This window comes from Merops nubicus, unplaced genomic scaffold (assembly GCF_000691845.1).
Source record: "Merops nubicus isolate BGI_N331 unplaced genomic scaffold, ASM69184v1 scaffold52176, whole genome shotgun sequence".
Lineage (NCBI taxonomy): Eukaryota > Metazoa > Chordata > Aves > Coraciiformes > Meropidae > Merops > Merops nubicus.
In genome coordinates this window covers 17,007-30,098 of record NW_008613994.1, presented here as the reverse complement: position 1 = coordinate 30,098, position 13,092 = coordinate 17,007, and the positions used below count along the sequence as shown (strand labels likewise).

The 13,092-nt window shown below is 41.2% G+C and overlaps 1 protein-coding gene across 1 annotated transcript in view; it reads right to left on the bottom strand.

Annotated features, from left to right (window-relative positions):
• Positions 1-215: 215 nt before the first annotated feature.
• LOC103774633 (metaxin-2) overlaps positions 216-13,092 on the bottom strand; it is a gene marked incomplete at both ends in the record, with an annotated part of 17,024 nt that continues 4,147 nt past the window's right edge. The window contains 3 exons of the mRNA XM_008942048.1: positions 216-308; positions 1,030-1,106; positions 4,003-4,075. Of these exons, the coding sequence (XP_008940296.1) occupies positions 216-308; positions 1,030-1,106; positions 4,003-4,075 (243 nt within the window). The remainder of the gene's footprint in view (positions 309-1,029; positions 1,107-4,002; positions 4,076-13,092) is intronic.

Here is a 13,092-nt window from a genome sequence, read left to right as displayed (position 1 = left end):
TCCGCAGCGTGCCGCGGCGACGCGGGCCTGTGTCCGCACAACGGGTCAGCGAGTGACACACAGGGCACAGACAGTTTATTCCTGCCTCCTTCCACCTCAACAGCTGGTTGCCTCATCTAAGAACAAGCAGTATTTCCAAAACAGGGAAAAATCCTAATGCTTTCTTGCCTATAATCACTGATGTAAGTGTGTGGAGTTACTAGGGTTTGCTGTACCTCTGCTGTCAAGAGCATATTATTGACTAATTCCATGTAGGCTTTCATCTCAGCTTTCTGGACTTCATCCAACCCATCACTGAGAGAATGGCCCTAATTGGAAAAAGAAAAATAAAAAAAAGATACACGTGTAAGAAGCATACTGGAATATACAGCAAGTCCTGACCCAAGGACCTCTGAAGTCAGCCAGCTTTGGCTCAGATCCTGATCTCTTACATAGTTTTATAACAAATTACATATGCAATTTTTACATATGGTATCCTTTAGAATGAAAAAGCAATCATGGCAACGTAACACAGCTAATCTACAGAAATGTAGACTATTATCAGTTATAGATGGATGCAGTTTGAGCACAGAGCCTCCTTTGCCAAGAAGAAAACACAAACTTACATCTGTGATACAGCTTTCTCAACTGCTCAGTGAAAAGTTGGCATTTTTTAAAATATAGGGGAGGGCTGGGGCCGGTGGGGAGAAGCAAAGGCAAATTTGAACAGTATGTGATAATGGATTCAGGATTTAAACCAGCCAGTTCTGGGTTTAAGAGCTCTGAGACCCTCAGAAAAACATACTCCGAAACTGGCACTGGTATGCAGCTATCCTGTACAGAATTTACTTACAGAATTGGAGTAAATGACAAAGAAAAACATTTCCACCACAACAAACAACTACTCCCAGATATCTTTCTTTCAAAATAACACTAGATTCCTACACTGTTGTAACAAATTCAGTAACATTCCAGAAGATGCCCAACCAGCACAATGCTAAGCAGGAGTAACAGGCTCTTCACTGGTTGATGAAAACAACGTACTATTACCTTGGCTTTTACAAACTGGACTATGGGCCCAAGTTCAGACACTACTTGATTTCCCACGTGGATAAAGGGTACTTTGCCTGTAAAGTGAGAAATCTATTTTAGTAAGGGCTTTTCATACCTGTGAAACATCATTTACAATTTTCAATGCAATTCAGTATTTCAGGTAGATCTGAACATCACTGTTTTTTTTCAAACGAGCACAGGTAAAGCTCTAGCACACGTAGCTCACCCAGCAAATGTCTGTAATAACAAACGTCTTCTTCCTCCTCCTGGACCTCTTCTACATGCAATACTTGCAATTTTGTATTTCAGTTATTGAGTGAGATCTACCAACTTGTACTTTAATAATGGATTTTGCTTGGCTGGAAAGACTTCATTCAATGTTTCTCTGAAGTACAGCTGGGAAACCCCAGGAAAGCAGACAGAGCCCTTGGCCAGTTTCACGACACAACGCGTTCCCACCCTCCTTTCTAACCCACTGGCAGGGAAAGGGCTGCTGAAAGGATGATGGGAGATGTGGCACTGTGCCCAGGAAAGCAAGCAGGGTAAGAGCAAATGCACACTCAGCAAGGCAGGGTCTTGACTTTCCCTCCTCCAGTCCCTCAGATTTCCAACAACTGGGCCAGCCAGCTCCTGCTGCCTGCCCCAGTCTCCACTCTCTAGTTGTAAACTGGCATTTTTGAGCCCCCATGATCCTGGGGTCAGGAAGAGGTTCTCAGTATAAGACCTACAGCATCACAATCTGGGGGAGGGGAAAGAGGCATGGAGAAAATCTAAAAACAGCCAGTCCTCAGAAGGAGACTGGGAAACAACTGTGTTACTGGTGGAATCTGCGGGGGTGTGATGGGCTCCCGAGTCTGTAAACGTCACAGTCTCTGCCTGGTAAATTTTCTTACACATGGAACTGAGCCAAAGCTTCAAGGCAGACAGAGATGTAAGAGGAAACCCTGTTACACGAAGCAAGCCATGAAGCATGACAGAAGTTGCCTCGTGCCCCTTTCCCAGCTCTTAACATGAAGCTGAGGGCTCCTGCTCTAAACCACCCAAATCAGGTTGCTTGTCCTGCAAATCTCCACCCAAGCACAATTGACAACATCAGTCTCATATCCAAGATACGTCTGTTAGGATTATTTACGCGATTGAAATAATCCACAAAATGCAGACAAATGCTGGATGTTTTTCATTACTGCAGCCATCCTCGAGCCCACAGGCGCTAAATGAGCCTGCCCAGTGCAGTGGGACACAGCACCCTTTTCTCTTCTCACCTCTCACTGTGCACAAACTCTGCTCTCGACAGACAGCCCAAAGAGCAAGATCAGTATCTGCCTGGCTCCAAATAAGTGGTTCAGCAATACATTCACTCTTTTCACTGGAACACAGGAAAACTACTGTTCGGCCTGGCTCCAACACAGTTCATGTTAACAGTGGATTCAGTCGTGGTTTTTATCACGACACTCGCTTCTCACTGGTTCCATCAGCCTAAGGGTGACAAATGAAATGCATCACGCCAACAAAGGCTTCATCTGCATCCACAGGCTGCATGTTGCAGAAGGAAATGCAAGACTCTCCGTGCTGCAGAATTCAGTGGTTTCAGTCAGGCTGTACTTCATACACCAAGACAATCCTTCAGTATCATACTTTTGAATCCCTCAGAATGGGTTTCATCACTTGCGACGACTATGAGATAAACAACCTTCGCCTCAAAATGATGAAATGCAGATCTTTGTCTGCTGCTGTGTGACAGAGGGTAGTGGGGAGAGAGCAGGGAGCAAATGAAAACCTTGTTGGAATTATCATTAAAGAACCAATGCAAAGAAAAGATATAGGGCAAGTGAATAAAAATAAGGACTCCAGGAGTAAGGGCAAAAAATGTCTACCTATGTTCAAAATTTAAGCAGTATCATTTTCCCTCTTGTGCTTCTTGTTTTCAGCAGAAGGAGGTGTTCAGGTCCAAATTTCAACATCAGATGGCAGCAAGGGTAGACATGAGGTGTGAGTGGCAGAGAAGCAAGAGCATGCAACTGCCACCAGTCCTACCGCACAGGCAAGACACTCCTCTGTGCACAGATTCAGCACCCCAAAGCTACCTTAATTTACTAACAAATAATTTATATATTTCCATATTTTGCTGTTATTTTCACTTCTGCCTGTTGGTTTAAAAGTACCATAATTCCACCGCTTTGACCAAAATATCTGTAGCAGCAGCAGAATCCATACAGCTGGCAGACATACAGTGACAGGCAGCCCTCACCCAGAGCCAGGTAATCAGTACGTACACACCTCCTCACACAACAAAAATCTGGGACAGAGTGTGAGGACTGGCAGAATTCTGTGCCCTGCATTCAGCAATTCTCTCTATTTTTAGGTATCCTTCTGAAGCCAGCCTCTGGCAGTTTTTAGGCAACCAGTCATCTCCAGCAAAAGGCAGGCTCTGTACCTTTCTAATAATTTACTGTTGGTGAGTTTGGATTTTTTTTTTTTTTCAGGACAGTCTCATGGATTAGAGGAAGGTTTAAAATCGCCTGTCACCCATAACAGTGACAATGCACTCTTCATTCTCCTGTATCAACACACTGGCAATCATCTCCCAGACAGGGTAACAAAAGATCATCTTTCCCCAGTGTTGTCTCACCCCAACAATGGGAAAATATAACAGCATTCACTGGAGTACTGTCTGGATGGAGAATAAAGCCACTTTCAGAAACCTATGTCTTTCTGCTTCAGGACACAACCACTGTGAGGCATTTGAGGGAAGGCTTCCACCAGGCATCTGAACTGTCTGAACGCTTTAAATAGGTACTGCATTCATGGGCATGGCTATTGTTTGCAGAGGAAAAACTGCACTGGAGAGGAAGGGGGAAGGCAACCCACACACGGCAGCACTGACCGACTGTTATCAGCAAGACAAGGTGTAGTTGCCATGGTATCAAAACAGAGGTATAATGTTGTAATCTAAATGAAGGCCACACTTACCAGATGGGGACATGTACTCAGCATTTGCCCTGCAAACCACCTGGATTGGCAGATTGCACATTTGCAGAAAGGCCTGGAAGCAAAGAGTGGCATTTAAAAAGCATTAATACACCAGCAACAAATACATGTGGTTTTCTCAGTACATTTGACTATGTTTTAGCTAGTTCCTAGCAGACGCTTACACAGTATAGCTCCTCACACACTGCTTTTAGGAAGAGAGAAGAGTAGGTAAAATAAAAATGAAGTTTTTATAACTTCCTTAGACAACACTTATCACCCAGTCATTGACTGGAATTCTTCTAATGAAGTTTCATCTATTTTTACTCTTTTTTTCAAGATGAGCAAAGAAGCAGTATCTGACAGACACAATTAGTGCTGTGGCTGTACAAAATTGACATTTTGCTCCTCCTGAAAATCATAGTACATACTTCTTCCAGCCAACGCTGGCTAACCAAGTGGATGTTGTGTAATATCACAAACACATACAGCACCTTCCCACTTTATAGTTAAAATAGCTGCCAGAAGCTTTACTCCATGATACTGTCAGAGCACAAGTCTGCTCTGGTAGCAAGCGTTTACTATCTGTAATTTATGTGAATCATGGAGAGCGTAAGTGATCGATTTACTGTTTTTGTCTGTAACCTTAGATTCAAAGCTCTCCCAAGAGGACACAGATTTTTGTCAGCACTTGCCATCACCACAAAATCCTCAGTGGGTTTCTGTTAAGATACCAAAATATCAGAAAAGTACTTGCAATTTGGATAGAACACAGCAAATAAGGAACCTCTTAATCTCTAGATATCTCACAACTCAGCTAAGACCTATCATTCATTTTGTCTTTGCAATTGTACAGGTCACAGCTGCAGGTTCCAAAATTATACCTATTTATCCACAATGGCATGAGGTGAAAAAAGTCTACACACCACCATGGCTACCACCATGAAGAAAAATGCTGCTGTAACACAGCAATTGCCACACTAGCCTCCTCCTAGCTCTTCAGCTTACAGGATCTGGCAGTAGACTGCACTGTCACAGCTTTAAATGCTCAGACTCTAATCACAGATGTCAAAGTAACCTAAATCTTAGAGTTTGCTCACCTCTGCACTAAATGAGACTATAAAGCATGAACTAACACATCAGCCCTGTTCCTAACCTCATGCCTTCTGTAGTATCCATCAAACAACCAAAAATAACCCAACCCACCCCTCTTCTCTCTGCTCCACTCTTCAAGTCCTTTATTCCCAAACCCTCACTCAATCCAGAAAAAAAAAAGCCAAGCTTTGGTCCTTTCCCAATCACATCCAAGAACTGCACAAACCATTGTAAGACTTGGCTCTTGCAGGTTTAGATGACCTGGCTCAAATCTAAATCCTAATTTAAAGCAACAAACTATGGTCACAAGCTGCTACACATGGCATTGATTACAGCTGACAAGAGCCTACCTCTGAATTGTGGAGGCTCTGCAAAATCCATGGCTTTCTACATCCTTTGATTTCCTCACCACAACTGACTTAAAGCACTGCTTGCAAGCCTACTACTATATACACATACACATGCAGAGAGAGGGAGAGACAGATAGATAAAGAGAGATAAAGACACTAGTCATGGTTAACATAAGTCAAATACTGCAGGTCCTGCACTCTTTAGCAATAATCTGGTCTCTAGAGTGTTTCATCCCAGCTAGAACCTCTATTACTACTTAAGTGTGCAATTATCACCCAAACAAAATACAAGGTACTGGCCACGTTGGACACCACCCCACTTGCTCAGTCTGTGCACCCATCAGAATTCATCAAAAAGTGATGTTCTTCCTGTCTTAGCATTCCAAATTCCATGCAAACAGTAAGAATATCCAAAGGACTAATCCTTAAATAGGAATTTAAGGCATTAGTCTGTCTTAGTCCTAGATAAGAGATCTAGATTCTCCTGCTGCCTCTGCAGGAGCTAGCGGTGTCCACGCTGCTCCAGGTACTCTTGCATTCATCATGCCTTCTGCCCAAACTGGGGCTTCACGTGGAACTTCTTTGGAAATAGTTAAGACACAAGAACATAGAGATTTTTGTTTAGATTAAACATGTTCCCATGCCACTGCCCAACACAATCTAACCCACTGAAAAAATATGCTGTAACTCAAGTGGTACACAGACCTTGTTATTCTGAAAGCTCCATCTACCGTTAGCTAACAACTTCATCTCAAGAGTACCGTGCTGCAATGGGACTGATGACAGCTAACAACAGCTCCAAAGAATTTCATCTTTGGGTAGAAGTGATCTTCTACTACACTACTTAATCATTAGCTGTTGAATTTCATCGCAAAAACATGTGAAGATTCATTTGGTTTAGTCTTACTAAATGAATTTCTTTTGCATATAAGACACTAAATTGACTCTGCAATTTTCCATTAAGCTAGAGAGAATTTTCTAACTGCCATGTGCTATTCTCACTGCAAGTTCAGAAGAAAAAGATGAACTGGAGTTAGGGCAACACATAATTGAAAACCTTGTAAGTGCAGAGAAAAACACATTTAAGCAAAAGGAGGTGAATCAGAGAACTCTTTTACATTTCCCAATCAGCATGGCAAAAATTAAACACTCTGGCACAGAGCAGTTAGGTTACATGAGTTGCTTCAGCAAATTATTGCCTACTGTACATCACATTGTACATTGGCTCCTACATAGTACAAGGTTTCTACCAAAGATTTCCATCAAAGTCACAGTTTGTGACTTTGGAGAACACCTCAGCATAGAGGCTGAACTACAAATAAAATATTTTCAATGTAAAGAGTTCAGCCAAGTTTCCATCAAAAATCTGAATCTGACCTTTTTCTCTCTCTCTCCTTCCCTTCAGTAAACATCCACAGACCAAGGAATATTGACCTTTATTACATTTGGCAGGGAAATTCTACCTCAGCCTCCGGCCCAGTGCAAAGGGGACTGACAATGTGCTGCCAATCTGGCATCTTGGAGATGCAAACACGCTGCGTCCATGCACCCTTGTGCTTTGCAAAGGAGAGATGAGGCTGAACTAGAATTGAGCTGTCATGTGAACAAATATTAACTAAATAAGAATGTTTGTTACTCTGCATAATAAAGCGCAGATTCCAGTGAGCTTAGAAATGTCAGTCTGCCCTCTGAGAGCTTAAAAAAATTTTTACTAAAAGTTTTAAGAAGATCCTGAAGTAAATACCAAACAAAAGGCCTGAGATAACTTCCTTGGAATATTCACCTTCAGTTCTAATGAATTTTTCATAGATAGGAGGACAAGACCGAGCTCAAGAAACTGAAAAGTAATTCAGGATTAAAAGTCGGGAAATCCATCCGGTTCTGCATTCACCCCACCAGTCTTCCTGTGAGGTTCAGAAACACTGACCACTGGAGCTGCCTCTCCAGCAGCCTTACGAAGCCTGTTCCAGCATCCATGTGCCAACACCTATTCCACTTCATTCATTGCCTATATTTAGGATCAGCTTTAAGATAAGTGCTGACATAGTAATGAAACACAAAACCAAGAAAAAACAGGGCAGTGAAAGAGCTGAAGCCAAAATAATGTCATGCCATACAATAAACTTAAAAGAAGATATAAAAAATTTAAAACTACTGTTACATCTTTACAAAGATAGAAGCCCAGGGAATTAAAAGATCAGTATGTTGAGCAGTGACTTGTATCCAAAGCATGACCTATTCAATATTAAGTGCTCCTATTTTTCGTCAGGAAAATTAAGGAAAGCTCCACAATATGAGAGAAGTTTAATCCTTATTTGATCTACACTGCTGAACTAATCATTATCTAGAGATGTAGGGCAGTACCCATTTCTTGATTTAGCTTAACTAATGGTCGACTGGATAGCTTTCAAGTTGACTAAAAAATACATGTCAAATGACAAAAGAAGACAATTCTATCCCATACTATGAGGGCTTGGCCTAACAAATAAGCCTTACAATTTGCATTGCTATGACAGTATTTACATTCTTTCATTGATGTAAGTGACAGGCTTTGGATATTATCAGTATTAACAATACAGGTGGTTTTGCCTTCTCCGGCACAATGAATATATTTCATATTTATGGAAATTATTGTTTCTTTTAGAAAAAGAGATGGACAAGGATCGTAACCAATGCATTCTTATAAATATCCACTGCCAGAAATTTTTTCTTCCTGATGCACTGAACTAGAGCAATTAGAGTTTAGACAATATCTGATGTTAGACAGAAAGTGGCATGAACTATTACCAAAATAGCTGAAATTGGCACAGATCAGAGAAATCCTGCAGAAAGAATGCTGGACAAAGCAGCAATTTTTGCGAGTCTTTGTCTCATTTAACACTTTAGCCCAGTGATCAAGGGAGGATTCGTTCCCTTTTTGAGCGCTCATGTAGAACGTTGAGAACCAGGACATTTGGTGCGCAGATGGTACCAGACCACCGCGGCTTCCAACTCTGATAAAAGATGCAGTGGAACACTGATTAATCCTGCTCAGAGCATCTCATTTCCCTGTGGGTACCTCATATGTAGCATTTGAGCAGGCAAGTAAAGCCTTACATCTCTTGTGAGAGAAACCATCAGCAAATGGGAGTGAACTCAACTCCTCTGAGTGCTTTTGGAGTGAAGGGTGAGAGATCGAAGGCTGAAACCACCAGTGCAATTCTGCTGAGATTTATGAAGACATCAACACCCCTTCAAAGACATGGCATCAAAAGCTGAGCAATCTGAAAGATCAAGGGCCTACACTTATTCTAGTACATCAGAGATTATTGTTAACATCATAAATTTGGCTGATCAACTTAAAAAGGGATTGAAAGGGGCCAACCGAATTCCAAGTGCCATACAAGCTAGTTAATCAAGCCCTTGTGAAAATTCACCTGAAAATGGTAAGCAAGACAGTAACTGCAAAACTAGAAATAAGACACTTAACTGAGTGCAGCCTGTCACACCTTGCAAAGATGCCTGTAATTTCAAAGACCAGCTTTAAATTTCCCACTCTTTTCTCTTCTGGAAAAAAAATACATTCTAGCACAGAAAGAACAGGGTGACTATGGTAGGCCACAACCTGCATCTCCTCCAGCACCTAGGATTTTCATGAATAAAAAAATACTATGGCAGTTGCAGTTCTTCAGAATAGGGGAAAAAAAATTAGCTCTCATGTCTGTAGTAAAACTGGTACACATTACTTCAACTGAAGTTTTCCAGTCCAAAGTAATTGTGAAGATGTTCACTGAAAATATTTTTTGATACTTCGAAAACAACTCTTCCAAACAAACTCTAAGCAGGGAAAGGAGAACTGGATTTGTGCTAGAAAGGATAAGCTTTTTTTTTATGCTTAATGCTTATGCGAAGAGTAAACTACTTGGATCGATTAATAAAGAGCAGGGGTTAACATTCTTCAGGGAGTAACATTCTTATATCCCCTTGCCCATGTTACAGAAGATCAACAGACAACTGCACAATAGACTTTACACAAATAAAGAGACATTCATTAATAAACTTCATTCAAGCACAAATATCCAGAATTTACTACAACTGAAGCGGAGTTCAAGGGCCCTGGTTCAAGATCCGCCTGCAACCTCCACCCTATCATGTCCCCCCGTGCCCCTTTATGGTTGGACTCGATGATCCTGAGGGTCTTTTCCAACCTAAATGATTCTATGACATCAAACCAAAATGCTCAGGATTTGAAAAGGAATGAGTAATTTCATGGCTCATACTAGTTAGTGCAGCATTAAACAAGGGTAATGAAATCTTAGACTGGGAAGGACCGTGTGCATTCTTCCCCTGGCATTAGCAGGAGTGCCTCCTTTATCCATATGTCCTATGGGTTACTTGCATTTCTGTCATCTTAAAAAAAGGGGTCCAGTTTCTCATGGAGTATTGGCATTTGTCAGTGGCTGAAGCAGACGCCTACAAAACTGTCCAGTTTCCTAACTTACATTCAATATAATGTCTGCTACAAATATTTTTCTCCAAGTTATTTCTGGAACAAAGTCTGTCCTTTCTTTGGATGAGGTTAATGTGCGAAACAGATAAAGGTATTAAAAAATAAAGACTCTGCTTAATAGAGTCTGTCAGGTTCTCTCCCACGCATGCTCTCTGCCTCTCTTCCCCGCAGGCTAACAGTCTCCCCTCTCATACTTTTGCAGTCTCTCTACCTGCAGTATCACCTACTCTTCCAGCACCAGGGAAGGGAAAAATGTGAAGAATATATTTTTAGCAGTGCTACATCTCCTCTTCTAGTCTGAAAGCAAAATGGACTTTGTGCAACAAGTGCACTGTTGCTACTGCCTCTGTGCACCTTGTTTTTAATGGCAGACCTTGCTATCGACAGAGAGGTGGAGAGTTGATACAAGTTCATGAGGAGAATCAGAGGGCAGGGAGGAAAAAAGGTGTCACGGATGAGTTATACCCATCCTTCACTGCCCTCCCAGTGTTTACTGTTACAGACTAAGGAAGAAAGAATGTGGGAACAAGCTGAAGAAAAAGCATGCCCAGAGAGCAGCACGAGCCACTCTGCTTTCAAAGGCAGCACGGAAAAAGCCAGTTCCTATTTTTGCTGTGAGAGAACAAAGTATCAGCAGCTATGTGAAAAGGGCTGACAGGAAGCTTTGAGACGACACTCGCTACAAAACTAATCAACAATCTTATGCCTATCATTCATTTCAATCATGGCAGGTGACACATCCTGCCACAATTACGGAGCACACCTACAACAACAGCATTCTTAAAGGACACAATCAACATAGGGTTTATTTTGTTTTCTTAGAGCTTGCCCAATTTCAAATTCAAAACATAGGTAATACACTGGATTTCAATTGTCTGAGAAAAAAATAATTGCAGCAATCACCTTTGCACTGCTTTAGCACAGTTCAAAACCCCAGAGCCCTGAAACCACGGCCAGCCACGGGACAACTCACCCCACCCTCCCCTCCCTCCTCTTCTCATGCGACTGACGTTTCCATCTCCGCTGCTGCTGCTGCCCTCAAAAAAATGCAAGAAAGGGATGCCACTGTGCCTTCCTACGATGACAAAGATGGACAATTACTGTTCATGAAATACAGTGAGAACGAATAGGAACACAGAGGGAAGAGGTTTGTATTTATTCCTACAGTTAATTGTTTTGGGTGCCATTTTGACTCTTGCTCTCCTTTCTTCTTTGCCCTCCTCAGCTAAGCAAGGGCTCTTTGGAGACCATCAGCTGGAAACATAACACACATCAGGCAGAGGGTCACCATGTCAGAGCTCCACCACAGGTCTCTCCTCTTCCCCTCCAGTCTCCTCTCAGAACAATGCATGTGAGCAAACACAGATACTCATTAAAAATGAGTTACAACTTGATGTAAATCATATCCAGATTGCAGTTTCTAAGTTCAGAGGCAAGAATGAAATTACTTATGCCAAGACCCAAATAGTTCACAACTTACATCCCCACATGAGGAACACTATTTTCAGATGGCACACTCCAGGCTTCATTTGAAGAAGATATATTCATGATTAGTTTTTAATAAAGAATGAGCCATTCCAAGCCATCTCTTATTCAGCAGCACTTCTAAAAGCACTCACACAATACTGTTGTGAAGAAAGAGTGAAAGGCGTTTTCTGGTTTCATTTTTACATTATTTCACGAGCGTACAAAGGACAACATGTGATGACAACTAAAGAGTTATTCTCTACTTTATTGCAGGAACACATTTTAAAATTAAAAAACATGAACAAACCTACAGAATAATTCAGTTTTCATATCAGACTGCTGCAGACCCTGTAACTGAAATAGTGTGTCTAAGATTATAAATGAAAACTGTTCAGTATCATTCTTTGAGTGACAGATTAAATTCCTAATCCAGTTATGGTAATGGCCACATTTGTAGTTTAACATAAATTAAGAGCTTAATTATATTTGTGACTATTTTAAACAAAATTACAAATTCCTTTGTACCTGTGAGCGTAATTTATAGCGAAGCCACGTTCATTCTCCAAAACAATCTATTTTACACTGCAGCACAACACTGCTCTAATGGTATAATGTAATTCTTGTTGTAGAATACAGGAGGAGTAGATTCACTGGTAGCACAGAGGTTTTGAAGATAAATGAAGATGCTATTCATTCAGGGGTAATTTCATCTTAGAACTATATGAAAGATGTTTCACTCAGAAACAGTACCTGTATGGCTTGGGATTTAAGCATGTTTTTAGCTACAACGCAATGCTGCTAGATTGATTGTGTTGATACTGCATTTCTCACCATGAAGAATTCCAGCTTTTATTCTCTTTTAAAAAAAGAGATTGTCAGGTTTTCATTTCAGTGTGAAGCCTTTGTTCAAACCTCAGCAACAAGTTCAAATTTCTGCTAGTGTTTTATCTAGAGAAAACCCAAACCACAATTCATATAAACACACACAAAAAAAATTACAAATCTGTCGAGGGTAATTAATCATGTGTGATTTACACATTTATTTGATTACTTGTTGAAGTAAATAAGCAGTTGGTCTGCATAACACAATTTTAAATTGCCCAAACATCCTTCTGTCATTCAGTACTAAGAACAGACAATTTTAAATGCACTTTCCTGGAATATATTAAGACCATTTACAAGGACATCAATTGCACAAGCAATTAATACATATCTAAACGTAATAAGCTGCAGGCTCTATAACCTCAGGATAGCTATGAGAATTTCCACAATCTTGAACATTTTAGCCAGCCTCTTAAGCAAGGCTCTGAAACTACCTACAGAAAAATTTCAGAAGAACCTGTAATAACAGAGGCAGTCTCAACATCCACATTCCTCCTCCCAACAAGTTGGAACAGTGGCTGCCATTGAGGCAGGAGGCCTGACACAGCACGGCTGCATTAACCTCCTCCCTCCTCCTCAGCCACACTACTTCCACCCAGACACTGAACAGAAAGGCCTCACCTCCACCAGGCATCAACAGGGAGACAAGGCCTGGGCAGGATCTCTGCTTCAGACTGACATATACTCTCCTGTGGTAATTCATTTTTTACAAACTTCATTTTTCCCTCCTTGAAGTTGTGGAGCTATTCTGTTATTGAAATGTAGTTGTGTATTCACTTCTGGGTTTTGGTGGCTTTTTTAGCTATGGTA